This window comes from Pavona decussata, unplaced genomic scaffold (assembly GCF_977016875.1).
Source record: "Pavona decussata unplaced genomic scaffold, jaPavDecu1.1 SCAFFOLD_201, whole genome shotgun sequence".
Taxonomy (NCBI): Eukaryota; Metazoa; Cnidaria; class Anthozoa; order Scleractinia; family Agariciidae; genus Pavona; species Pavona decussata.
In genome coordinates, this window is record NW_028145609.1 from 882,880 (window position 1) to 910,738 (window position 27,859).

Here is a 27,859-nt window from a genome sequence, read left to right on the forward strand (position 1 = left end):
ATATATTCCCTTTCTTTAAGAAAGTTCGGCAAAAAAAAAAAAAAAAACTTTGTACAGTTCTATTGTCAGTTGCAAAAGTTCGCAGCTCTATTTCTTATTTCGCAAGAACTCTCGATTGCCTTGACGGCATGCCCGCCTTATGCCTGAAGAACGAGATGCATTTGATGGAAAGGGAACGTATATACGGAAGGACCGATAATTTCTGGGTTGCAAACAAAGGATGGTTTCTGATAAATCAGAGGGCGGCAAATTATTATACAACGCACCGCTCTGTGTTTTAATGGGAAGTGTGTACATACATCACAGCGATTCTGGGAACCTTTTCAATGCAATGCCCACTTCGAAAAAAAAAAAGGATCGATCATGGCCATGTTTGTGGGATAAATACCTTAAAAAAGGTTCTAATTTGCCTTAATTTCAGTAGATCTTCCAAGCGTTTAAATCACTGTCTTTTTTTTTAACGTTTCTGCTTTACTTTGTTCTTTATTCAATTTTTTTTTGTTGTTTTTAATTTAGTTTACTGGGAGTTGATATACATTAACATGAATTTTATAACTTTAGAGCCACAGGGATGGTATTTCGAAGTTCCTGCAAGATCATGTAAGGACATCCAGGAGTATGGTACCTCCAAGGGAGATGGGGAGTACTGGATCAACCCTGGATGGAGTGGCGATCCATTGAAAGTTTACTGCGACATGACTACTGACGGAGGTGAGGATTAAAATCTTTCCACCTTACCTATTTTCTTGCATAGGCGTGTTACAGCGGTTACCAATAACACGCGACCTACGGCATTCAAAAGAGTCGGATAAAGTTGCGTTTTGGTGGACGTCAATCAAACAAAAGCCGTTGAAATTATTTTGAATTCTGACAAGATTGTAAGGTAACCTGGCAAGAAACTAACAATTTTACCTCGCTAAGAGAAAGTAAACTTTATTTAAATTGATTCTCGAGCCAGCTCAAGTGCAAATAAAAGGTATTTTTGAATTAAAAAGTTCAATTTTCACTGCACGTGATAATATACTCACTTGCACGCATCGCTGATTTATTATCAGGTGTAGCGATTTCAAATGTTTCATAAAAAAACTGCTTCGTCTAAACAATGCCCATTTTTTTAGATAATCTTGCTTGGAAATAAACTTTCATAAAGTTTACCATCTGTCAGCGGATAAAACTTTCAATTTCTTGGTTCTGTTACCTTGAAATGGTCTCCGAATTCAAAATAATTTCAACGGCTTTTCTATGATTGACGTCCACCAAAACGCAACTTTATCGGAGTCTTTTGAAGGCGATAGGTCGCGTGTTATTGGTAACCGCTGTAAAAGTCGATTACTCCGACTGCGCTTATCGATACATCCGATGGAAGCTATAAGCTAAAAAAAACCACACACTTTTTTCCTTTTTTTTTTTTTCTTTTGAAGAAAACCTCGACATACAGCACGGGGACATTTTTCCAAATGTTCCTTGCACACGAGTTCTAACAAATATCTTGTTGCACGCCAAGACATCATGTGTATGTCAATGCGATTATTTGGTAATCCTTTTGTTTTAGGGTGTCTGGTAACGTAAGGTTCGAACATATCTCGAGAAAGTAGGGTTTTAAATTTTTCGCCCAAAAATCAAAATTCTTTGAGCAAATATTTAATAGCAATTTATGCAAACTTTCCCGTCGTTTTTGAGAGAAAAATCATCATGAATCACAGACCAAATTTAATTCCATTTAACGACCTTATTACTGAAGACCGTAAACTCGGGGAAAATATAGTTCAATGTTGGACGGATTTGCGAATCTGAATTAAAATCTAGATTGCGGCAAGAAATTAAGGTTGCTGAACATAGATTTCAAGTATATACAAGTGTTAGTAAACGTTATTTACATACCAAGTAGTTCTGGGTGCCCAGCATGGTGGGGTAGCAGGGTGGTAGCATGGTGTACGACTAAATAAGAAGGAATATATTTTGATACTTGTTGTTGAACAGGGTACATTTATTATGGCAACAAAGCCAGCTACTAACCGTCGAAATATAAATGAAAGGTTTTTCTAACTTTTACAAAACAAACTCGCTAAATTTTGTTCATTTTTTTTTCTGTTCAGAAAATTGAGCTCCCAAAATACTTTCACGTTGACGCTGCTTTCATGTTATTCCGACAGAGAGATCTGCTCTAAATATTGAAAAGACAACCTTAAGTTTGCCTTATTTTTTATAGGCGAGGTACGCTTATAGAGAACTGCTGTTTCGTAAAATGTCACGAAATTCTAGCGAGCGATTCTTTAGAAAACAGTTCATTTCCACTAAAACGAGCCAACATGTTTTGGTCAAATAAGCATGCAAGGCTTTAATTGGGTTTTTACAGCAAGCAAGGAACGCATGTACTTTAATTTCGATTGCTTTGAATTAATATACCAAATTGTTGTGAGTCACAGATGACTCACACATATCAATGTTGGTTCTGTCACAGGTTCCTCATTAAATGTTGAGAACCTTAAGGCGTGGCCTTAGATTAATTTTTTATCATTATCTGATGGTTTTACCTCTCGTATAAAAAAAAAAAAAATTCACAGAAAATTGTATCAATTTTACAGGCTCTTATTTTTCCTGCTGCTTAATGGCCATACATTACAATTAATTTCCTTTGACTTCAGGGGGCTGGCTTCTTGTCTCCAGTTATGTGATGCAAAGCTCAACACCTCCCTCTCAACTGCCACTTAACACTTCACTCCTTGGAATAAGCAGCAATCAGACGTTTATCACAACAAGCGTCATGAAAGAGCTGAGAACATACCTGAACTTCACTCAAGTAAGATTTCACTGCAGAAAGAAAGGGGGGAGAACATTCCATATCGCCACGGCTCTGAACAGCAAAGGTGAAGCTGCCGTCCAATACTTTAGCAATCAAAGGAATGATATGCCTGACTCTTGTGGTTCGTATTTGAGAATGAGTGACGACAACTCTAACCTAGCTAAAACTTGTAATAGGTGGGGAAAGGAAAACAATAATAATTTCGTTGGTAAATGGGGGATTGAACGTACATCTTGGGTCCGCCAAGTACTTGGACTCCCTGAAAACCGGTTATTCGATCACCCTGCTTACGTATATGGGCAATATCATTGGTTACTTTACTTGACAAACCATTGGTATTGTGATGATGTGGTCGTTGGAGTATCTTCTGGGGATTTCTGGAAAGTGTTTGTTCGCTAAGGGCTTTAGATTGGCGCCATTGTTCCTTTATTTATTTATTTATTTTTTTCATTTGATGAGGCTCAGCAATAAACTATTAGCCTAAGCCATTTAAAAGCTTCCAGGGAAGTTTACCTTGTAGTGGAGAGTTATGTTTTGAACAGCTCAATCTCGTGGGAAATTTCAATTCTAGACAGATTCAAGTGAAAGTTTGATAAACTGTATTATGATGTTGTTAATTAGTAATTGTGATCACAAAGGTTTATGCTGTTAGAGATGACAAAAACAACAAAATGTTCCTTATTATAACGATTAATTTGAAATAAACACAAAACTACCGTCAATCCACGTCACGCGTGACCAGTATTTCCGAGAAGAAAATGAAAATTCGAATTCCTCTTTGTAATGTCCGGCATTTTTCTGGAAACCTTTCTGAAAAAAAAAAAAGGCATAAACTGAAAAATTAATGTAAAAACTTGGGAAACAATTGTTATTCTTGAAATACTTAATGCTGTAATTTAAAGAAAAATTCATAGCTTTATACTGTCAATATACTAGAGAAATTTCTACGGGAACTCTGAAATCTCGTTGGCGATGATAAAAAATGACATGTAAATTTCAAAATTCACGTGACGTGGATTGACTGTCATGCAGTCAAGTTTAACATGGGATTAAAATTGCGTGTGGCCAGTATATAAATCGTTGTCAGTTTGTTTCTTTTGTTTTAGGTTGTTATCGAGGTTTTTGTAGTTTGTAGTTTACATAATATGGAACAAAAATAATAAATAAATAAATAAATAAATAAATAAATAAATGCATACATACATAAATAAATAAAAATAAAATTGTGTAAGAGAGACTTGAATTAACATGCCGAATTTGTTAGTTTAATTTGAGTTTTTCCCGAAGGATATGTAGTGATACTTTGATGTTAAGCCAGAATTTAGAGGTAGCATGGTTTAAAATGGATAAAATATACCCGATGAACACGCCGAGAGGCATGCCTCAGAATTCTGAAGATGCTTGTAAATACGAGAATCCCTGTCCGAAAAAAGAGATGTTGACAGATGCAAATGGCGAGATGTTTTAGCAGGTTTTAGGTCAGACTCGCCGACATAACAAGCATTCCGGCTTGTTACCACAGCGACTGGAGCCTTTTTGGGACAGGGTCCTTCACGCCAAATATAGTGTTTCAATTAATACGATAATGCTTACAGAGCTGTCTAATCTTATATTGAGTAGCTTTGGAAAAGTAACCTACATAAGGTAATTTGTAAAAATGAGTTGAAGAACTGGAACCCAATAGACCAGTGTAAGGTTTCCGTGTTTTGTTGATATATTGCCTGATCACCCGATCATTTGTGTTGGTAGATAACACGCTTTAGAATATTCTTTACCTCGTTGTGAAAACCATTCAACGTACTTATTTATCTTGTAGATTCTGATACGCCAAAGCTTGTATGAAAATGTTGTTAATCAGAACATTAAGAAATGGCAATTTGTGGTCGACCTCCTTTTCCTCAGTAAACCGAATATAAGGAAGCTAAGAGTCAATATCATTGAAAAAACATAAGAGCGCCATGCTCTGAGTCAAACAAACAAAAACCAAATTAAAGGTATTATCAACATAAAATAAAGCATTGAAAGATGTGTAGTCTTGTATCCACAGACTTTTATGAAGGCACCATAATAAAGTTGGCTAGGAGAGGAGTAAGGGGAGACCCAAAAGCCACACCATCGATCTGATCATAGATTGTCGTATCTTGATCAATGTTTAATTTGTTATATACGTTACACAAATGCTGCATCTTAGGCCACGTTCAGACTAGCTACCCCACTGCTCGGTTGTCGGAGACGCCGGCCTCTAGTCTGAATATAGCTTTTTGTCGGTGCTCGAGCAAAAATCTGGGCACGTCCATAGTACTCGGGAACTGTTCCTGGGTACGGACACTTGTCTGAACCGGATTAAAGTTTCAGTTCGCAAGCTTTTTCCCCATGCCTCCCTACGATACAGTAAAAACAAATAATGTCGGGCGCTAAACTAAAGAACGAGAAGGAGTTTGCTATTTGGTCACCAAAGAGTCTGAACAATGTCCTTTTCAGTACCCGGGAACAGGGCCAAGGACAGGCCTTAGTCACGCTTTGCACAAATAATCTGCTTGTTTCCTATAAACTCCGTACAAATACTTGTTAATGTTCGGTAGATTACGTACGTAAGGAAAAGTGTTAAATTGTATCAAACCATGCGTAATAATGGAAACTGTATGCTAATAATTTACAATAAACTAACAAGATGGATAATTCATTCTTGTTGTTGTTGTTTTTTGTTTGTTCTCACGAGAAAGCAACCCTTCATGAACACAGTTTATTCTTATTTGTGAAATGAATTTAATTGCTGTTGCTAGGCATATTTTTTAGTGTAGAGTTCTGTTAATTTTACCCAAAGATAGCTTTGGAACAGACAAAACCTCTTCCTGATACTTAGGCAATCTTCCGCAAGATTGACCAGAACAATTGATTTATCATTAAACATTCGGATAAAAAAACAAACATTTACAGCAAAAATTGACTGTGTAGATGGTCTTCATTATTTGCTACCTTATTCCCCATGAGATTTGAAATTACGTCTATTGTACAATCTGGTTTGTACGAGGAAGAATGTTGAGTGTACTATGAACTATTTTAGACGGTGTTACAATGTGTTGAGTAATAAAAGTCGCCACTATATGACCAATTCTTGTATCCGATATAACACGCGCTCTGATTGGCTAAATTGAGGGCAAAGTGCTACCGTAATGCACAAATGCGTGCGTTATAGCAGATATTAATGTCAGGCAAATGTTGACTTCAGTTTTCTCTTCCATACAGTTTTAAATGTAAAAGAGGACGTGCGGACGAAAATTACGGTAACAAACGGACGACCGGTTAGCTCAGTTGGTAGTAAGAGTACCGGGCTCCCGTGCGGGATGTCGCGGGTTCAAACCCCGCCCGGCGCGGCCGGACCAACACTCAGGGTCTTTAAATAACTGAGGAGAAAGTGCTGCCTTTGTAATGACATCTGCAAATGGTTAGACTTTCTAGTCTTCTCGGATAAGGGACCGTTCATTATTTATCGGATCTGTTGATGACTACCAGCCTCGGGTTCAGATTTCCCGGCTTTTTAAGTCAGGTATCTCGAGAACATTGAGAACTTCTCAATGCAATATGCGACTGATAGCGATTTAGTAAAAAAAAGGCAATCGAACACCTTCGTGACATCAAGCGACGAGAAAATATCCGAGCAAATCAGAGGAAATTAAATGTACAAAAAAAGAAATGAAAAAGGCTACGACAAATATAATTGGGAGGAACTAACAGTAAATGGAGGATTTAATAAACTGTTTCTCAATTAGATAAATATCTGAACTATCATCGTCTGCCAGAATCTGGGAAAAAGTTGGACAAAATTAATCGTATCACCTGTCACACGTGCCGATCAAACACTGGACAAGTGCAATCTTTGGTTACAGCCCGGCCAATAAGGGCTTTAAGATAGGAAGACTACGGACTACGGCTACGGTCGGCGCCTGGATCGAGTCAGACTGCGCATGATCATTAGCACGCGAGTTTCCCGTCCTTCTGCTACGGGGAGTAGTCGGTGTGTTTCACGTAGTGGCGACTACGTAAGTTTTTTTTTTTTTGCTGTTTCTTGCCAGTTTTTCTTCTCTATGTTACAATGTTTGGTGAAACAAACCGAAGCCTTCTTCTTTTGAGTTAAAGTAGTGGAGCAAATGTGTTTTTGTTCATTTATCGCCGCGAATTAACAGACACGGTACGATGTGACGACCATGTAAACATAGCACACTAAGCTGTCATAAGCTTACTGTAATTTATTGTTTTTCCTTTTCTAACGCAGAAATCACAATGTCTAAGGAAGGAGATACTACAAGGTAAGTTATGTTTAGAGATGATTCACACATTTAAAATCGATATTGCTACCATAAGCAATTAAGCTTAATTTTAACATTTGTGTTTACTTTTCAGTGGCAGTGCAGATCTGGTTTCTCGGTTTACAAAGTATTAGAAGCTTCTGTTTTCACTCTGTAATCTCTGGTACAGAAATAAACAATTGTCTTTTAATGTACTCCAAGTGTGCATTCTATTATTACTTACTATTTTCTCATCCGTAGTCTAACATCGCGTAGTGGAAATCTTAATGTCAAAATGCACTTCGATTTTCCTGCCCTTTCAGCGTACTCGCGCCAGTCCACGATCTGTATGGCCTGGCGCGTCCTACCGTAGTCAGTAGTCTGTAGTCGTCCTATCTTAAAGTCCTTAATATGTGATGAAGACACAGACGCCACCAGTGATGACTCGGAGGAAGAAATTATAGAGGAATTTGGCAGCTCAGATGACACATCGGATGACGAGCCGTTACACCCCCAGTTAATAACCACCACACGCAGCGGAAGAGTGGCAGGCTCATGGAATAATGTTTATTTAACAGTATGCTAAATTCAGTCATATTAATTATATTAAATCGTATTTTATAGTTGGGGGGGGGGGGGGGCATTGAAATAATTCCCCAATAGAATAGGGGGTCCTAATTTTTTTTTTTTTTTGCTTTAGTGAGGGGGTCTTGATAAAAAAGGAGTATTTTTGGAATTTTTCACGCAGTCCCCCCCCCCCCCCCCCTCCGATAAATAATGAACGGCTTCCAAGGACGATAAACCGTGGGTTCCGTCTCACAACACTTGTTCCTAATAATTTTATCGGTGGGACGTTAAAGAACCCTTGGCACTGTTGGAAAAGAGTAGGCCGTGGAGTTCCCGCTGTCATGGTCTATCTGATTAGAGCTTTCATTGGTCTGGGTGGGTGGGGTGAGATCATATATGGACTGAGGCGGCAGCCAGAGGCGCCCTCTATATGCGGACTTCCGATCTCACCCTCTGGTCCCTCCGCAATTCAGCCACTAGCTGTTGTTCACTGACTCTGGAAAGCCCCAAGGGGAGTGGTCAATTACAATTAAAATTTCAATCACAATTGCAATTGAGGTACCCCACTTGTCCTACGTTTACTGCAAGTTCGGAGCGAATGGAAAAAAAAGACTTCCATTTTACATGCTTATTTTCTGGGATTTTGAACTGAAAATTTGGGTTAAAAGAAAGCGCCATTGTGCTCTACAGTTTTTCTTAACGCATACGAAGACGAAATGCTTGCTGACGCGGGGCTGATTTCATTCCATGGTGTATACTTCATGGTGGAAAGCCGCCTGTGCACCGATAGTGTATTCTTCATGTATAACTCAAGTTCTGTCCTCCACAAACAAGAAACGCGAATCCCGCAAGGGTGCGCATATGAGACGATAGAAGCAGGGAAATAACATTCAAGTTCGCTTCCTTCCTCCTAAGAAAAATACTGCACTGTAATATAAAGACGCCTCTGTGTTGAGATCCGTTAGGCCTGTTTCTTAAGCGAACCTTCCCTGTCATCTTTATAACAGAGAGGGCTCTAGTGACGAGACTGTAGATATTACAAGGAACAGCACACTTGACAGCAATAACTTTAATACATTAAATCGATGTTATTTCGTACACAATCTGTACAGGTATCAAGGTCATTTTAAACACAAAGTAAAGATTACCACAAATACGTGAAACAGCGCACACTAGGTCTAAATGTACTTATGATTTAGCCGCTAAAGCGATTTTTTAATCACTCTCATGATGTATATGATGTATCACTCTCGGGATGTATATGGATTAATACCTCCGTTCTCGGTATTTATCTCTTACTTATACTTTTCAAGGTCTTCAATATTTTTCTCTGTAGGGTGTGTAGCGTACAGCATTTCACTCTCGTTGAGTTTACTTTCTACCTCGGTAAGTTTTTTCGTCTTTCTTTGGCCTTTCCTTTACTGTATGAGATCGTAGTTTTTGTCTTATTTTATATTTTACCAGATCCCAACGAAGCTGCTTGTCATGAATATCTTCAAACTCTTTCAGCTAAGCTTTACGACTAGAACTGATAAGGTCAAAATAAGTATCATCTTCCAAAACACTGGAATTAAACATCCAATGTGAAAGGCCACGAACTTTATCTGCTATACTATTAATTTGGAGAGTAATGGCGGAGGGATCAGATTTAATAGAAGGTATGATATCGGCATGTTCGATAAAATCTCGCTTACAGTCACTGATTAGCCAATAATCAAGGCGTCTCTGGACCAGAGGTATTTCTTGCCTCCAAGTATATTGTCTCTCTTCAGGATTTCTAATTCGCAAATAATCAACCAGATCATATGCTAATTTTATGTCAGATATATTTTTCACTGAGTCTGCTTTCTCTACCCAACAACCTTCATTGTCCATTTCAGCATCCAAATGGACATTAAAATCGCAGTTACAACTTGGTGTTACGGAGCACGAATATATGCTAATTAGGATATACTAATTTATAGTATGCTTACTAAGGAAGTAATATTCTTTGGTTCATGGCTAAGGTTTATAGGGTGTGTGGTTGCAATGGTTTCATGGTTTATATGATTTTGTATTTTCACGGGTTTCGTGGATTCACTGGTTTCATGGTTTCACAAGTTTCATTGTTTCACAGGTCAAATGGTTTCATGGTTACAATGGTTCCATGGTTTCATGGGTTTCATAATTTCATGGTTTTAATAGTTTCATGGTTTCATGGGTAAGGTAAGGAAGCCGTTCGGTAAACTAAAATTTTGCTATCATGAGACCAGAATTTTCGCTACTCAAGATATTTGTTAATTACTTTTGCTATATCCATGTTTATTCAACTGTTTCTTTTTTCCTATCCGATGCTGCATACACTTATTTGTGTTTTCATTTGAAGCTAGAATAATATTATTATAAGTCGACTTTTCAGAGAGATACCAAAAATAATCACTCCTTGTTGTGTCGTGACTAAATCCCTAACACTGAAGCAGTTGCACAAGTAGTTCTTCAACACTAGAGCTTCAAAGACGTGAAGCAAATATTCATCGCTGCTACACAAAATACTTGCGTATTCGAAAATATTTTGAAGCGTATCGGAGATGTACAAGTTTCAGGCAAATTTATCTGATATTTTTTTTTTCTTAAACAAGTCCAGTGCATCACTTTTGCTTTGAATTGTAAACCTCTCATTCAAAAATCGAGGGGTGTTTTTAATTACAGAAAATCATTGAGACTTTTTTCAAATTTACTTGAGCACTTGCTTAGTATGCACGTCATTGTTAGGGCAGCTGCTTCATGCAACCGGGCTCAGGAGCGTGGCTTACCCTGAAGGCCTGTATATCATTGGCTACAAAGTTTTTTGGCCACTAACCTCGTTCTGTTTTCAAAATGCTGGAGACAAACAACAGTATAAAACGTTCAGTTCTGAGATGAAAAACTAGAAGAAGAGTGCTGACCATTATCGTTGCATAGTCATATCTTGTTTGGCATTTAAAAAGTGGTTAAGAGTGTTTTAGAAGAGTAAAACTGCACTTATTAAATTCAGCTTTGTTGAGTTATCATGCTAATATACATTGTGTTTTTACAGCCTGTTGTAAGTGCTTGGATTGGAAGTTTGCCATTTTTGGCAACCTTTCCCTTTCAGTAGTTGCCCACAAAGCCCGCAAGAAAGGCTAGCCGTGAGTAACAAGCTATACGCTGTTTTTTTTTTTTAAGTAAAATATAAGTAAGTATCATACAAGATCGTGTTAAAAAACCTCACTAAACCAAAAAATGAACAGTAAGTTCCGAGTTTAAAGGAAAGACATCTGTTCAAAGAGGAATTTTTACTGTCGCTGAAAACTAGTTTTTGCTCGTACCGCTTCTCTCTGGTTTGTTTTTTCCTTCTGTTCAGTTGTTTGTGCCTATAAAAAGTCAACGTTATAACGATGCACTCTTTGAAGAGTACAAATACAGTAAACTTAGTAAGAGATGAAGCCCAAGAACGAGGGTATGGTTGTATGCATCCCAGAAACTGTAGGTCAGAGGAATGGATTCGAATTCTATCCAGAATCTTATACAAATGAAAACGGATTGTACACATTTATCTGCTTTGTTAATTGTGCGAGTCCTTTTTTCTTTAGGCAGCCTATGTTGGGGTCGTAAAATTAGATTCATTATAAAAAGCATATCAACATGATAACACTTGATATACATCTTTATTTGGAGTTCCCTTTCAAGCAAGAGAGCAATTAAGTTCGAGGCGAAACGAAGATCGATGGAGTTTAATAGTTGCTTTAAATGAGAAAAAGCGTTGAGTTTTTCCATAAGAGAGAACTGAAGTCGATACCATACTGGATTTATCAAGTATATTTTCTTGGTGAACATTTTATCTATCCAGTAGCTCGACTGATCACTTTTGTGGTTTCTGCGACACTTTGCGTTTGGTACCTTTGTATCTGATGTCTGCCGATTTTTTCACGTTGTTATCTTCGTTGACATTCAACACTGTTTATCACTCCAAAAAAAAAAAAAAAAAAAAAACACAACAAAAACAACTTAGATGAAACTGACCCGCCTATATAGATGGTAGACGTGCACTAAGTTTTTCGGCCACTAACCTCGTTTTGTTTTCAAAATGCTGGAGACAAACAACAGTAGAAAACGTTCAGTTCTGAGATGAAAAACTAGAAGAAGAGTGCTGACCATTATCGTTGCATAGTCATATCTTGTTTGGCATTTAAAAAGTGGTTAAGAGTTTTTTAGAAGAGTAAAACTGCACTTATTAAATTCAACTTTGTTGAGTTATCATGCAAATATACATTATGTTTTTACAGCCTGTTGTAAGTGCTTGGATTGGAAGTTTGCCTTTTTTGGCAACTTTTCCCTTTAGTTGCCCACAAAGCCCGCAAGAAAGGCTAGCCGTGAGTAACAAGCTATACGCTGTTCTTTTTTTTTTGTTGTTGTTGTTTTTAAGTAAAATATAAGTAAGTATCATACAAGATCGTGTTAAAAAACCTCACTAAACCAAACAATAAGCAGCAAGTTCCGTGTTTAAAGGAAAGACATCTGTTCAAAGAAGAATTTTTACTGTCGCTGAAAACTAGTTTTTGCTCATACCGCTTCTCTCTGATTTGTTTTTGCCTTCTGTTCAGTTGTTTGTGCCTATAAAAAGTCAACGTTATAACGATGCACTCTTTGAAGAGTACAAATACAGTAAACTTAGTAAGAGATGAAGCCCAAGCACGAGGGTATGGTTGTATGCATCCCGGAAACTGTAGGTCAGAGGAATGGATTCGAATTCTATCCAGAATCTTATACGAATGAATACAGATTGCACACAGTTATCTGCTTTGTTAATTGTGCGAGTCCTTTTTTCTTTAGGCAGCCTATGTTGGGGTGGTAAAATTAGATGCACTTAAAAGCATATCAACATGATAACACTTGAAGTTCGAGGCGAAACGAAGATCGATGGAGTTTAATAGTTGCTTTAAATGGGAAAAAGCGTTGAGTTTTTCCATAAGAGAGAACTGAAGTCGATACCATACTGGATTTATCAAGTATATTTTCTTGGTGAACATTTTATCTATCCAGTAGCTCGACTGATCACTTTTGTGGTTTCTGCGACACTTTGCGTTTGGTACCTTTGTATCTGATGTCTGCCGATTTTTTCACGTTGTTATCTTCGTTGACATTTAACACTGTTTATTACTCCAAAAAAAAAAAAAAACAACAACAACAACAACAACAACACTTTAGATGAAACTGACCCGCCTATATAGATAGTAGACGTACACTCAGCTCCACCAAGCTAGTTTCCAGCCAGTCGATCCACCAAAAAAATGAAATAAAAAACATTTAAAACTAAACATAACAGAGTAAAAACGACAACTGAGAGGAGGTCGGACGTTCAGCTGCCTATTCTTGGCCGAGAAGTTAAATTCGGGGCCACCGAAAAACAACTCCAGCTAACCGCTAGCGCGGGAATTGAACGGAAGACAGGCGAATTACAAGTTTGGCACCCTAACAACTTGTCCACGCCTTCCCTTGTTTGGTTGTCTTTACTTGACACAACATCCTTAAGGTACTTTCACTAATGGAAGTTGACGTAAGAGCAATATTTATTTGTAACTTACATCTAACCATTTCTTTTAGCGACAATATGGTGGTTAAGGAAACAATGATCTTTCTCCTCGCGATCATGTATCCAGTGATGATTGCAAAGCAGCCAGCAAAATATGAAGGTAAGTATCAATATAATCGAAAATAGGAAAATAAAGCAGGTCGCAGCCACCAATCACCAGTAAAAGTTCAGCCGTCCGCAATTTTCTTGAAACGTGACGCACCTACAGAAGGGACGAACTGTTTCCAAAACTTAAACAAAATGGGAAACTTTTAGATTTAGGGAAAAACTTTTTGTACACATTCATCGTAAATTATTTGTGTTTTGCTGATCATATACCTGCACCCTCGAACAAGCCTGCTCGGAAACCACAAGCGCGTGGTTTTGCTAAAAACCAAATTACAGGACAAAGAAGCTGCGTGATTTGAGCTTGGGCCGCGAAAATCAGGTTGAACTGAGCAATATGACAGCCGTTTGAAGCTCTTTATTCGTAGCCTGCACGGGCCGTGCTGCTGAGGGGTCTTTGGTGCAACCAGCGCCGCGATGTCTTCGCGAAAGGACACAAAGCAGCCGTTTTCATCACGCGGTATTTAAGGTTACTTCCATGTTTCGCGAGTGCCTGCAGGGAAATCTAGCGTACGCGCGCTGCTTTCGATAAAACCACGGAAAACTATATATCACTGTAGAGCTGATAAATTGAAGTTTGCGAAAATATCACTGTTTTTTTATTTTGTTGGATACATAAGCGCTCAGAGGCCTGCAAACTCAATACTAGCCACGTGTACTTAACTGAATTACCCACTCTCACGTAAAGGCGCACAACCAAACAGACTGCACAATATCAATCAGGAGATAATAGGCTAACAAAGTGTGTCAGGCTTTTTCTTTATTCCTATTGGTTTGTGAGAAAAAGATGGACAATAGAAAATTTTTGTAGTCCCGTCAGATGTTAACACGTCACGGGAAAAATATTTTGAATTTCGCAAAAGCCTGACATACTTTGATGCATTAATATCTGATGACTATTCTGGCCAAATTTCGTTGAAATCTGGCAAATCTACATACCCTATTAATTCATTTAAAGATGGGGAATTCGCGCAAAAACAAAAGCGGTGTTTTCGGTCTTGAAACATTTTCCGAGTTTTCGCACCTCATTAAAATACTTGTCAACGCGCTTACGCCGCCGGCCAGTCAAACACAAAGAAGCATTCCCTGGGGAGTTCTGTAAGGATTTCGTGTTACTGTAATATTGTAAAGCGATTTCTCTATGGGAAAAGTTAAGTCTGGCGCGAGAGAGCCACCGGCGAAACCAAAACAAAGAAGAAAACGGCAGATAGACGCAGAACATGAAACTGGCAGCCCCAGCGAAGGAGACACGAGGCACGCACTTCTCATCGCTTTCAGTACACGAGGCTTCGCTGCTTAATTTCAGCCGGTAAACAACGGCGAAAGTGGCTGGATTGTCGCCGGCATCTTCGATTTTGGACTCCGAACTGATGTTCGACTCTTCACTATCCGATTTATCGTCCTCGAATTTCTCTGCTGCCGAGGCAGTTATAGAAAATCTGACTGGTTGTACCAAGAACCCTTGTTGCTCTCCGCCAGCTGAAGTTTTTTTGGCTTCGTCAAATGATTTTTCGACCTTCTTTGGGCCCGGTTTTTTCTTAACTGTCACCCAAGGCGACCTTTCTAGTTTCGCTTTCTTCATAACAACCTTTTACGCAATGCTGAATCCAAAATGGAACGCTATTTCACAGTAAAATTTTACATACAACGCCGTGACATGCGATGAACACGATGTAGTCAAAAATATGCAAATTTGCCGGTAATTCGAGATCGCGGGTAAATTTTGCCGCGTAATATCTCAACACAGTCCCGCATAAATTGGATTATGACACCTTCACTCGCTCACCGCTTTTCCTACAAAACTTTTTTTTTTTTCAGATAGCTCGCGTTCTTTTTAAGATTTCTAACGGCTGTTTTCACGAAACTTTGCATTCCTTTCTTGTTTCAACAATTATCTAAAAAAATTTATTTGAGAAAAATTCGACCTTCGTTCCCTATAAGTAACCTTAACAATTGTTCACCGGAAGTGGAGGTGAATAGTGATGGATATTTACTGAGCTGCGAAGCAGCTCGGTAAATATCCATCACTTCCACCGACACTGAGGTGAATAATTATTTTAGAATATACCACACAAGCTGAATAACTAGCAGACCAAAAAATTGTTTTATTTCTGACAATATACCGACAAACGGCATGAAATTTTAAAATCTCGCGTGACACGCGGTAAGCGATTTCTTATTGTACAAAGTTCCGTCTCGCTTTTTTGCAGACAAAAAGACACTTGTTTAGTTCCTACAGTGTCATGTCTTCAATTTTTCTGTAAAACTCGTCGTCTTGTTGTTGAAATCATGCTGAAAAATATTAGATGTTTCATTGTTGTCATTGTAATTTTAGTGCTCGGCAGTTTTGTAAACAAGGGATTGTATTTTCATTTTTGCCTTAGAATATGAGGTTTAGAAGATTAAATAACTTACCATTTAATGCCGTCAAACCAAACCTTGTTGCCACTTACGTATTTTTTTTTTTTTTAACAGCCGCCTCGTTTAGCGAAATAATTTCCTCTTAAGTAACCGTGGCTAAAGGGGAAGCTATCTTGTTTCTCTTCAGCTGCTCGGAGGTGAATAGTGCTTTGCTAATCACCTCCGAGCTAGCTAATTAACGCACGCGAAAAGTACCACTTATGTGGTATATACTAAAAATAAATATTCCCCAGGCTGTGAATAATAGGGACCTTCAGATCAGAGTACGAGTAAGAGAGAAATTAATGCCTGTCACCAAAGAAAACGATCAGGAGAAACTCTTTTTGAACGAAACACAAGACTTGAAAAGTCATGCAGAGAACATATGAATACCACGTCATTGGTAAATACAATGCACCGTTAATTGACTATGCGAAACGTATTGTAAACAATTATTTTTTCTATTTTTTTTTTTTTTTGAAATGTTTATCACCCTTTGTTATCTTACTTGAATTTCAATAAAATTGCTGCTTTTCTGTGTGCAGGAAAATATATGCCTTCAGCAAACTTTTTTCTTTCGCTGTTTTATTTCACTCTTTTTTTCTAAAAAAATATTGTCGAAATCCTACAGAGGACGTCTAAAAGAGTAAATTGAAATAAGATCCTATATTTTTTGCCGGGTCCGGCCTATTTCCCCCCTTAGGGTAAAGAAAATAACTTATTATCTGTCGGTGTCTTTTTACAGCCAATAGGAGAGATCAATGGTCATTATTTTGAATTCATGGATGACAAATTCGTCTATTTGTTGATTTTTAATCCATCTGTCAGTGACCAATCAGTCGCTCTTAGTTCCGTATTAACCAAGACTACTACATACAGTGAATTATTATTATTTGGCATCAAGCTGTCTCCATTCAAGTATGGCAGGTTGTTTCCTCTTCATTCTTGATTTTCTTCTCTTGTGTTTTCTTTGGGGAACTTGGCTGCAGTGTAATACAGAAGCCCAGCAAGGTAAGGAAATAACTTTTGACGGACTTTTTTTAACCAAATATTGGTCATAGGATCTACAGGGTCCCATTTCCCGAAAGCCAATCATCAAAACCTACCATCTCTTAAAAACTTTCTCGATCTTTATTGATTATGCAAGGTAAATTCTTCTTGTAGCATATTTATCGATTTATCTGACATAAACTCTTACTGAGTTTGATAAGCGCTAGCTATAGGGGCTGGAAAACTAACGGGTCCTTGCATGAAGTTATTTAACCTTAATACGAAAAAAGACTAATAGAGGTTCCAGGGGGGATTGAAATATAGATAGAGTGCAAAATTCGAGCTTTCGTTTGTGATGCAGTCTGGATATGAATTTAAGCACCACAAATTTCAATTACTTATTTTATACGTTCCTTATGACAATTTCTTAATTTTTCACGTCTCTTTCTGTCTCACATCATACCGGCTCGCCAACAAGGATAAATTTAATGTTTAGGCTTTTCCTGCGCGTTCGGAAAACGTTTACTCCCTTAAAACAGAGGGAAAACACAGATGGTTTTGTCATTTTACCATAGAAAGTATGGTAAAGCTGGTCGAGGTTCAGAATTGAAAAGCGGAAAATGTACTAATTTCGTGTTCACCAAGTCACCAAAAACAAATTAGGCTTAGACAGGTGCATTTTCACAAGTCTTTCCACTCATTTTAGTTGTGGCAATTTCGATTTCGTTTACTGTAAACTTGCAGGTTGTTTAAAATTTAAATCTTATTGTAAAACTATCGAAGCAAAGTCGTTTAAAGCATCGATCTGAAAATGCGGGAGACAAGCTGCCCAACGGGGAAAAATCAAATGCCCTCTTTCCGAAATTATTGCTAGAAACGACGAAATTTGTCAACCAGCGCAAACAATGCAATTGTTAATTTCTTGTTAAAGGGAATAAACGGAAACCATTCACTTTAGTACTCTAGTTCTTTTTGGTCTGTTTATTTACCATTTTATGATGAATCAGAGAAAGTTAAAATGTTGAGATGAACCTTTGGATTTTCGACTGTGTGTCAGCAGTGCTAATCTAGCCCACGACCTCCGGATTATATCGACCACTGCTCTATCGACTGAGGTACGAGACAAGAGGGCAGCAGGTCGTTCGTGATAACGATGGTAATTCGTGGCAATGAGAATGCCTTTGAAGGATATAATTCAATTTCAATGAGTCTTAGAACGGTAGTTTGATACTTTTTGAAGACGTTATTTATAGAAATTTTCGATAATTGCTAAGCGATGTAAATTGAATTTTCGCCGGAAAAATACCAGCGGGTTTTCTGCGAGTTCAGCTCTAATGAAAATATGCAAGTGCCGTCAACTTGGAACCGAATCATTGAAAAATCATATCTTTCGACATACTAATCATATGAAAAGAAAATTACTAATCGGATATTAATGGCCAAAAACTCAGTACTCATCGTCGTTAATTCGAGTGTGCGTAAATCGACGTGAAGATTATTAATTTGTTGCGTAATTCAGTCGCTCAACATGAGTTCTCGTAGGCGAAATCTGTAAAAAATTGTTTTAAATTTCATACCAATTTGTACAAAAAAATACCTTCTGCTTACAAAAAGTTGTTTTTCAGATAATTTTCCTATATATTTCAGCTGCAATGCACGAAAACGTTATTTTTCATCAACAACCATTTGCAACATTCATAAGCTCTCGCATGGCATTATTTATTGTATATTTTTCCTAATTATTGGAAATCCATCACCCATAAAAGATCAATATTCCAAAGAATAGCGTTTGTCAAATGCTCTTTACAGTTTATTAATTTGCGCCACAAAACGTCGTCGACCGTCACACATGGGTTGTTTTCGCTTGTATTCTTCCTGCATACTGCCGGGAGGGTTTTAACTCCTTATCTATTGTAATCATTAACGCGCCTAAGGTTTTATTTTTTTTTTTTCCAAGAAGGGGCATTACCGTATCAGATTTTATTAGTTTCTTTAAAATATTATCTCGCGTTGGGTCTTTGCCACGAGGAAAATACTTTGGGATTCGGCTTTGAAAGATAAAGTTCAAAGGCTTTTACTGGGCAAAACAGACTTTACGGTCGTTCATGTAATATATCAAACACGAGGAAGAGTGTTTCCTCCGATTTCCAAACACCAAGAAGTAGGTTGGAAACGCGAGGTGCAGCCGAGTTTTTTCAACCAACTTCGAGGTGTTTGGAAATAGGAGGAAACACTCTCTCGAGTGTTTGATATAGCTTCTCAAACTATTGATAATTCTTGGAGAAATTCGAAGCAAAAGTTCACAAAAATTTTAGGATAATTCATATCACATTTCTAAACCTCCTTCACGGTAGTGATTTGCTTTGTTTTGGCTTGATGAAATATTAATGAGTTTGAGAAACATACGTCTTTCACCTGAAGAATCGTTACGGTCCTCTTTCCCTCTGTGGTTTTTGTCTAACTCGTCTATCGCCAGATAAACTTATTTTTCCGTCGTATCATTCAGTTTCTATAGTGAACGTCTGATTTGTGAGGGGCTGAAGATTTCCTCGTCTGCGACGGAATAAGCTAAGGAAAGTAAGATTAAATCAGGCCGCAGCTACCAACAATTACTAAAAACTAAAACTCAGAACGTTGAAGCTGGCAAATTTCAGGTCAGGCCCCCGACCTCAGGTTGAAACATTAGCACGGTAGTAATTGAAGCTCTTGTTTCGTCGCCAGCAGAGGCCGTGCTGCTGAGGGGTCTTTGGTGCAACCAGTGCCGCGATGTCTTCGCGACAGGACACACAGTGCAGCAATTTTTATCACGCGGGTTAAATAAATATTCCCCAGGCTGTGAATAAGATGTATTAAACTATGCTTTTCAAACCTACATATGATATTATTTCATGAAAATTCACTTGGAATAGTAGACTCCAATCAATTAAGTGAAATGTTGTGCTGATTCTGATTATGAAACGTTCAACAAACGTACTTTTAAGTACGCTTAATTTCAGTCATCACCGCTTTTTTATTAGAATGATAATCCTGCTAGTGCTAGATATTTCGGTAACAGTTGATTACTAAACAATTTGCTTTCAGCTTCCCCCGAGGAAAAGAAAGTCCTTGATGAGAAAGAACAAGAACGCGTTAAGAATAATCTACTGGCTAGAATAGCCGCGGAGATTGAACGCACTCGGCCTTATACAGGTAGGTAAAGAACTGAATACACGACGGCATTTTTTTTTTAATTTCTTTATTTTACGTTCTCACATTGTTAATTTTGCTGTAGTTCCACCAGAGATTACAGAAATCTCTAATGACCAGACAAAGAATGAGGGGGATGTTTTGACACTCAAATGTACAGCCTGTGGCGTTCCAACGCCAAAGATCGTCTGGACGCGAGTTGCTGATAACAGTGTGGTCACGTTTCCTTTGACTATCAGTGGTAAACAGGATGAAGGAGTCTACAAATGTACTGCTGAAAGTGGTCCTGGAAATGTTGCTACTAGAAGCGTCAACGTGTTTGTACAAAGTGAGTCAGTAAGTTTATGAAACTAGTGTAACATTTATTGCCTGGTATTGTGCAAAGGGTAACAAGTGTGGACAAGTTAAACAATGCCCTTACTAAAATCCTCTTTTAACCCATAATCGTAAACTACCTCTGAATTAGATGAACATGACTATATGAAAATTAATATATTTCAACTGCGGAAGAAAGAATGAATAAGTGAATAATCATCGCAGTTATATACACAACTTAAGCAGTAACGAAATGAAATCCTAAACAAAAATTCAGGCTTGAACGAGATTCGAACCCATAACCTCTGCGATACCGGTGTAGTGCTCTACCAATGAAACTATCAAGCCGACTGGGAGCTGGTCATATTGAGAATTCGTAATTCATCCGTAGAGGTGAAAGTGAATATATGAAAATTTATATATTTGAACTGCAGAAGAGAGGATGAATAAGTGAATGATCATCGCAGTTATGTACGCAACTTAGGTGGTTGCGAAAATAAAGCCTGAAAAAATTTCAGGCTTAAACGGGATTCCCGTTCAAGCCTGAATTTTAATCTATTATCAATTTATATTTCGTCATTCGCTTTTTTCCCCTACTTTCGTTCCATAGTTATGTAGTAGTTTCGTATTTGTTATTTTGGCTTTTACTGTTTCATAATGTCGAAACGGAATGGTAGTAGCACGAGGTTAAAGACAATCAATTCCGTGTAGAGATGCATGGGAACGCACTATAACGCGTGCAAACGTTCAAGTAAAAGAAGTTGAAAGCAAAAGCCAATTTTACTCGAGCTAGACGCAGGTTGTTGGCGCTAACTGATGATGATCATCCTCCAAGACCTGGTAAAGTGCGAGACGAATGTCTTTTTTTAAATTATTTCATTCAACAATAGAATGCTTACGATACAATATTAACAAAATAAGATGTTTACGATACAAAACTAACAAAATAAATCGGTTATTGCATTACACATATTACAAAGGTACGCAAGTAAAATTTAAATTCGTAAAGTACTTACACATTTTTTTTGTAGTTGCATAGTTTCAGATATGTGATGCGCACGTGGTCTCCTTTGCAACAGATAAGAATTTTTTTTATTAAGGAGGCTCGCGGCAGTTTTTTTTTTTTTTGACTTCAGGTGAAAGTTTTGAAATTACAATCTGGCATACAAGATAAAACTCGATCTCCTTCATACCACATCGTCATTTCAACATATGATAAAAGTTAATTTTTTCATCGGTTTCCAAGCAACAGCTATTACCATAGCAACGGTAGCGCATAGCTTCTCATTTTAAACATCGATTATCTCGAAATCTAGTTAAACACTTTATGACGAAACTTTAGGGATTTAAACTCCTCAATGTAGACAACTTGTAGGCGAAATTAGAAAAAGATCTGTGAGAGCGATTTCAAGTAGATATTGAATCAACTTTTTACGGGGTGATTTTGTTTATTCCCGCATTTTTCACCAATATCTCTGGCAAAATAAAACTTGACACTTTGTCCTTTCTGTTAAAAAGTCATTCCCCATAGCAAAACATTCTAAATGTATATTGAGCTTCATGGGTGTCTCCGATTTTAAGATATTTATGTTTAAAAACAGTTAAAATAAAGCGCAGATGAATGAAAAAGTTCCTACTTTGCATAAATCGAGATATCTTTAACATACCCCGATAGATTTTTCTGTTTAATTACAAGCGGTTAGAGTAAGAATTCTTTTTTTCGATATTAACGCAAGGTTTAGGCTCAAGAACCGAAACCGGTGTTAGATAAGAAGGCTAAATCTTGGTCAAGATCGAATGCTGCGACTGCCAGGCCACTTACATTGGTGAGACCGGTAGAAATTTAAACGTACGACTGACTGAACACAAACGAGCAACCAGAAATGGTGATATCAACAATCAAATTGCTGAGCACCATTTACAAACGAACCAAACAATCGACTGGGACTCTGCCAAGTGCATTAGCTACAGTACGAATTACTATCAATGACTCATTCTGGAAAGCTGGTTTACTAACTTAGAACAAACGCCACTCAACCGTTGCCTACAACTACCTGCACCATACAAACGACTTATTGACAACAGCAACGAAACAGACACACAATAGACATTTTACTAACAATAGACCCACGGACTTTTTGACTAACAAAAGACGAATCGCAACGCACCAATCCCCTTTTTACAGTCTTCACAGCCAATAGCATCACGGCTTACTGACAAACGACCAATAACATCTGGACTTCATTGACCAATCAGGTTAACAACCAGAGGCGTATATACCATCTACTGACGCTCCACAATTCACTTGACTCTGAAGATGACTTCCGCTCAGGTTGTCGAAACGTCAGTCAAAGTCACGACAAATAGTCCTTCTCAGGGCTACACTCACCCGGATGATCATAATTTACGTACTTATAATTGTCCATTGTTCAATTATTATTCATATCGTTTTTTCACGCGTACTAACATTTATAACTGAGCAGGTCTAAGTATTGTTTTTCAGTGTGTGTGCTTTCGCCCTTTCAAAGACCGCGTTTCGTTTCGTCTATAGTTTTCGAAGTTTGTTGTAATGTAGTTTTCGCTATTCGCTTTTCCTACTTTCTCTTCGTAGAATATATGTTTAAAGAAACTTCGATATTCGCTATTTTCACTTTCACTGTCTCATAACGTCGAAATACAGTGTAGACGCCAAAACGTCGTGATCAACACCTATGATATACAATCTTGACACAAAAGATAAATTTGAGCTACCAATTGAATTAAAGAACTTGAGCATAATGTACATGTAGTTCACAAGTTCAATTTGTTTGGAAGCATCCCATAAGAGTATCTTTTTTATGTTTTAAAGGATCACCAAAAAGATCCAGCCATGGCTTCATAAAACTTACCAAACCGCATTAACCATTAATAATACGTTTATTCATTGTAGATTATCGTCCTATCAACACACGTCTGTCCAATGTATCGAGCTGCGTTTTTGTGAATACAACCTTCAACATCACGTGCAGTGCACAGGCCAACCCACCTGCAAAGTATCGATTCTTCAAAGAGCAGGAGAGTTTATTTAACACTACAACTGGCGGTAATGCAGTAACGTATACAACGTTAGTCGGTGAAAGAGTAAATCAGGTCAGCTACAGATGTATCCCGTTTAATGATTATGGAGATGGACCGACAGAAACGTTCAATTTATCAATGAACGGTGAGTAAAATACGTCTTTATTTCCAAGTAAGCTTGTTCCTCTATAGTTTATTCATAGTATAAATATAAAAAAGAAATATCCTAAGAATTCTACATCAACTCCAATTACTTTGAAAATTGCATTAAAATATCGTTTAAATCTATTAAATTTTACAAGAGGCAATTGTATTTGAAAATTGTTTCACTAACTACTTTTGCAAAATTTAAAAACTGCCACGACCTCCAAGTTTAGCCTAATCTTGCTTTGCAAGTTTTAAATGTAGAATAACATCCACAGATTGAACGAGGCGTTCTGTAATAGTCTTGTAACATTACCATTCAGATGAAATACCACCAATCAGACTTTTTTTATCGTTATATCGCGCTGTCTTCAGTAAGTCCTCGGCCTGTATAATACATGTGTTAATGACCTGCAAACAGGTGTTGGTAAAAAACGGATACATTTACTAGTGGCTCTGATAGCCTAGTGCAGATAACCTAATACAATTAACTATGCTGCTGATGTCTGGGATGGAATGGAATTGGTCGTCTTCCAAGTTTTTTCCCGTGTAGTTAGAAGAAATCGTTTTATACGGATTAGATTTGTTCTTCCTTAGAAATCACCTAAACGTTTCCACCGAGTGCTAGAAAAACGTACGTTGTTAAATATGTGGGCACCTTTGACTAAGATAGAACACTTCTATCAAAACAGCAAGCAAATAGATCCTCGAAATCGAAGTAAAAAGGCATACTAATTATGAGTCCGTTTATTGCCCACATTTTGTGTTCAGACACATTGATAAGGGCGTTAAGTGTACACAGGAATGGGGGTTGCAAGGTTTTGTTTCAGCACTAGGGCCAAGGAGTCGCACGGTTTTCAAGATGGCAGCCACCATCACTTACAGCGATTTCAGGTGAGAAATATTTGATATTTTCATCGTGTTTTTCTTCGTATTGAAATTGAAAAGTAAAAAGAAATTTCAATTTTCAGCTAATCATGGACTGGAAGCGATGCGTTATCTGTCAGAAAACCACAGTGGAAAGCTTACAGTGTCCAGCAAACTAGAAAAGAAAAGATGCTGGTGCTGGTTGGGTTTTCTTTATTAGAAATACCCAGGAATTCAAGAAGCTCGGAATTAATGTGACTAGCTGTGAGTTGCCGGTAGATGAAAACGAAAGATTCGAACAAACACTACTCCACAACAAAGCTTCCTGGCATAAATCGTGTAGAGATCTGTATAATAACACCAAGCTAGAGCGTGCAAAGAAATGGAAATTATCTGAAGCCGCAGCAGAGGAAATAATAGATGAAACAGAAGATGAAATTCCCTCGAGTCCTTTGAAAGCTAGGCGATCTAGTTTAGAACGTTATAACCCCCAAAGCCAATGTTTTTTTCTGTGACGAATATGATAGCCCCAGCAATCTTCATTGTGCGTCGACCCTTGATGTTGACAAAAAATTCAGAGAGTGTGCCCCTCTTCTGAATAAGAGAAAACTTATTGCCAAGCTGTCTATTGGCGATTTAATTGCCATTGAGGCAAAGTACCATGCCAAGTGTTTGGTTGCCTTGTATAATCAGGCCAGACCTTTTAAACGACAGGCTTCAAAACCTGCCGATGGTACATCAGTCCAGCTGGATGAGCTTGCATTTGCAGAGCTGTTTGCTTATATTGACGAATGTCTAGACGTAGAAGAGCCTGCAGTACTTACTCTTTCAGACTTGGTGAGACTTCATACCTCCAAATTACAAGAGCTAGGTGCTGAGTCTGGAAAGGTAAATGCAAAACGGCTTAAAAAGAGAGTGCAGGCAGCATTTCCCGATCTTACGGCGCATGCCTCTGCCCACCGGTGATTTAAATGCTCCCGGGGTGCCAAAGCAGTTATTAACATCCTGTGTTTCCCTTTCTGATGAAAGTGGCTATGATGAAGAAGACTGGCTCAGCAATACGCAGAAACTCGTTACAAAAGAGGAACAAACTTCAACCCAAAGATTAAGTATAGTGGGCAGAATAAAGAGCTTCTCAATCCTCACTGGCCGATGTTTGTAGAGAATGCTCATTTATTGGCCATGATATCGCACAGTATGCGTGTGATCAAGTCTGCTGTGCAGCACGTCAACCCTTTAAAGATTTCAGTCATTGCATTAGATCAAACCACTCTTCACAGTTCCCGAGTTCAGTGAAGCGCAATTTGTCACCATGCTTTGGGGACTGAAAATAGAGATAGCGTCCTTCAAAATGCTTAGTAAGTGGCTTAGTGGAAGCGGGTGGGCAGAGGTCATGTGCAACGCGGGAGTAGCAACTCAAGGGGTAGCAGAGTCATTTCTGTCGGTAAGCCATGTAACCCGTACACAACGCGCACACCAGGTGGCGGCTGCAAGTCTGCATATTCTGATGAGTAAGGCCCACAGTGAATATTAAGCCAAATCGAGAATAAATGAGCAAGAAAACCTGTTGTCAAAAGAAGAATGGGAAAAAAGTAATGTCGAAAAAGTCACCGCAGTTTCATTACTGATCTTCAGAGTTCAATCTGGAGCTGACCTGTCTACGGCTGGTGAGAGCTCTCCGAGAAGGTAACGTTTCTTTGTACATCGAAGCCTTACGACAGATACTGCCATGGATGTTTGTGATGGACCATTCTAACTAAACCAAGTAGCTTTCTGTGCACCACAGAGACATGCGTGACTTTCAATTCACTCATCCAAGTGTGTTCAAATATTTAAAATACTTGTAGTACACAAGACCACCAAACTGTTCACGTCCATAGGGCTAGATCATTGTCACAAGCAGGTTAATGTCGTCGTTAAAGGAGAAGGAGGTGCAGTCGGCCTTACCGAGAATCCAGCGGCTGTAAGAAGATGGATAGTGGCCGGTCCTGAACTATCCTGAATGGTTCAAAAATTTGAAGGCGGTAACTCTTCGACAGACGAAAATATGACCCATCTTGAGCAGAAGCCGGCTGTCCAGAATGCATTCTTCAAAGACGTTATGAATACTGTATCTTCATATGTAGACCTTGGAAACCTCTTTTTGGAAGAAGGTGAAAACCTGATGGCAATCCATACTAAGGATATCATGGATGATGCTGTAGTTAGAACCGTCTGCAATGCAAGAAAAATTGGAGAGGAACAATTCAATTTGTTTATCAAAGAGAGATTCATTGACAGAAGCAAGCCAGTTTCATTATACCCTCAAGAAGAATAATCTCCCTACATTGAGCACTCCGAACAAGAAGATCGTTTCGAAAGACAAAGCAAAGTGGAAGTTTTAAAAGAGGAATTTTCTCTGTTTTCGAGTCTGTACAGAGCTTGTCAAATCCGTGGTGGATACTTGGAAGATTTCGTCAAATATGAGAACCAACCATGGCCGCCATAACTCTCACAGCTTGGCCAGCCCAGGGGAGGACAGAAGGCAGACTTGCTGAAGTGTTTGCCCAACACATTAGCTCATATCGCACCTCAACCAGGCGTTGATGCAGTCATTCTTAATGGAGCTGTTTTTGTACAGATGTTACAGCCAAAAACAGTGAGTACGTTTGATGAGTACTTCAGTACCGTGTTCGCCCTTTACATCCTGAAACAACTTAAAACAGCGAAAAGAGTTGACCTAGTATGAGATGTCTATCAGGATGATTCCTGAAGAGATCATCGCGAGAAAAGAGAGGTTCTGGGCAACGGCACAAAGTAATGGCATCAACGAGAATTCCCGCTGACTAGAAAGGCTTTCTGAAAGTTGATGACAACAAGGACGAACTGTTTAAACTTCTTTCAAACGGTATGTACCTGGTAAGATGTAGTTCTTGAACACAAGGGGGGCTTTTTAACAGTTTAAACATATCGATAAATATATCTTACTCACAAATTGAAAATGGTTTCATTGAAGGTTCCCGAGGGTAAGGATATCTACGCTACCTATGGCGAAAGTGTCCTATCTGCTACCAAGAGAACGGATCTGGGTGTCCTTGCGCCCTGCACCCATAAAGAGGCAGAAAACCGCATGTACATACCCGCATGGTCCACGCCCTGGATGCAACCTCACGTGGACATTGGTGAATCAGGATTCGAAGTGACGATACAGATGTGGTTGTGCTCGCTGTTTCAGTTGTTTGCACTCTTCAAGCAGATGAGGTCTTGGTCACCCAGGGATCTGGAAAGAATGTACAGAACATACCTGCACATGCCGTAGCAACGTCCTTGGGCCGTGATAAAGCCTCGAACTTACCAATGTTTCATGCCCATACTGGGTCTGATACTGTGTCGTTTATTAATGGGCGCGGAAAAAGGATGGCATGGGATGTGTGGAGGGTCTTTCCTAAACTGCCAACAGTGAAGCATCACCGAAAGAGATCACCGATGATTGCATGGCTGTGCTCGAGAGGTTCGTTGTCCTTTTGTATGACTGTTTGAGCAGCCTTGTGAAAGTTAATGAGGTGCGAC

The 27,859-nt window shown here is 38.5% G+C and overlaps 2 protein-coding genes and 1 long non-coding RNA gene across 11 annotated transcripts in view; 2 read left to right on the forward strand and 1 right to left on the reverse strand.

The window, feature by feature from the left end:
• The window catches only part of LOC146461197 (uncharacterized), a 47,135-nt gene extending 42,906 nt beyond the window's left edge, over positions 1-4,229 (forward strand). The window contains exons 2-3 of the mRNA XM_085087081.1: positions 562-711; positions 2,646-4,229. Of these exons, the coding sequence (XP_084943207.1) occupies positions 696-711; positions 2,646-3,202 (573 nt within the window). The 5' untranslated portion in view covers positions 562-695 and the 3' untranslated portion in view covers positions 3,203-4,229. The remainder of the gene's footprint in view (positions 1-561; positions 712-2,645) is intronic.
• The window catches only part of LOC146461195 (serine/threonine-protein phosphatase PP2A 65 kDa regulatory subunit-like), a 206,075-nt gene that overhangs the window by 54,877 nt on the left and 123,339 nt on the right, over positions 1-27,859 (reverse strand). The window lies entirely within an intron of this gene.
• On the forward strand, positions 6,807-7,500 carry LOC146461201 (uncharacterized). Its single transcript, XR_014857466.1, has 4 exons — positions 6,807-6,843; positions 7,077-7,110; positions 7,205-7,237; positions 7,351-7,500. It is a non-coding gene; the product is annotated as an uncharacterized LOC146461201 (long non-coding RNA).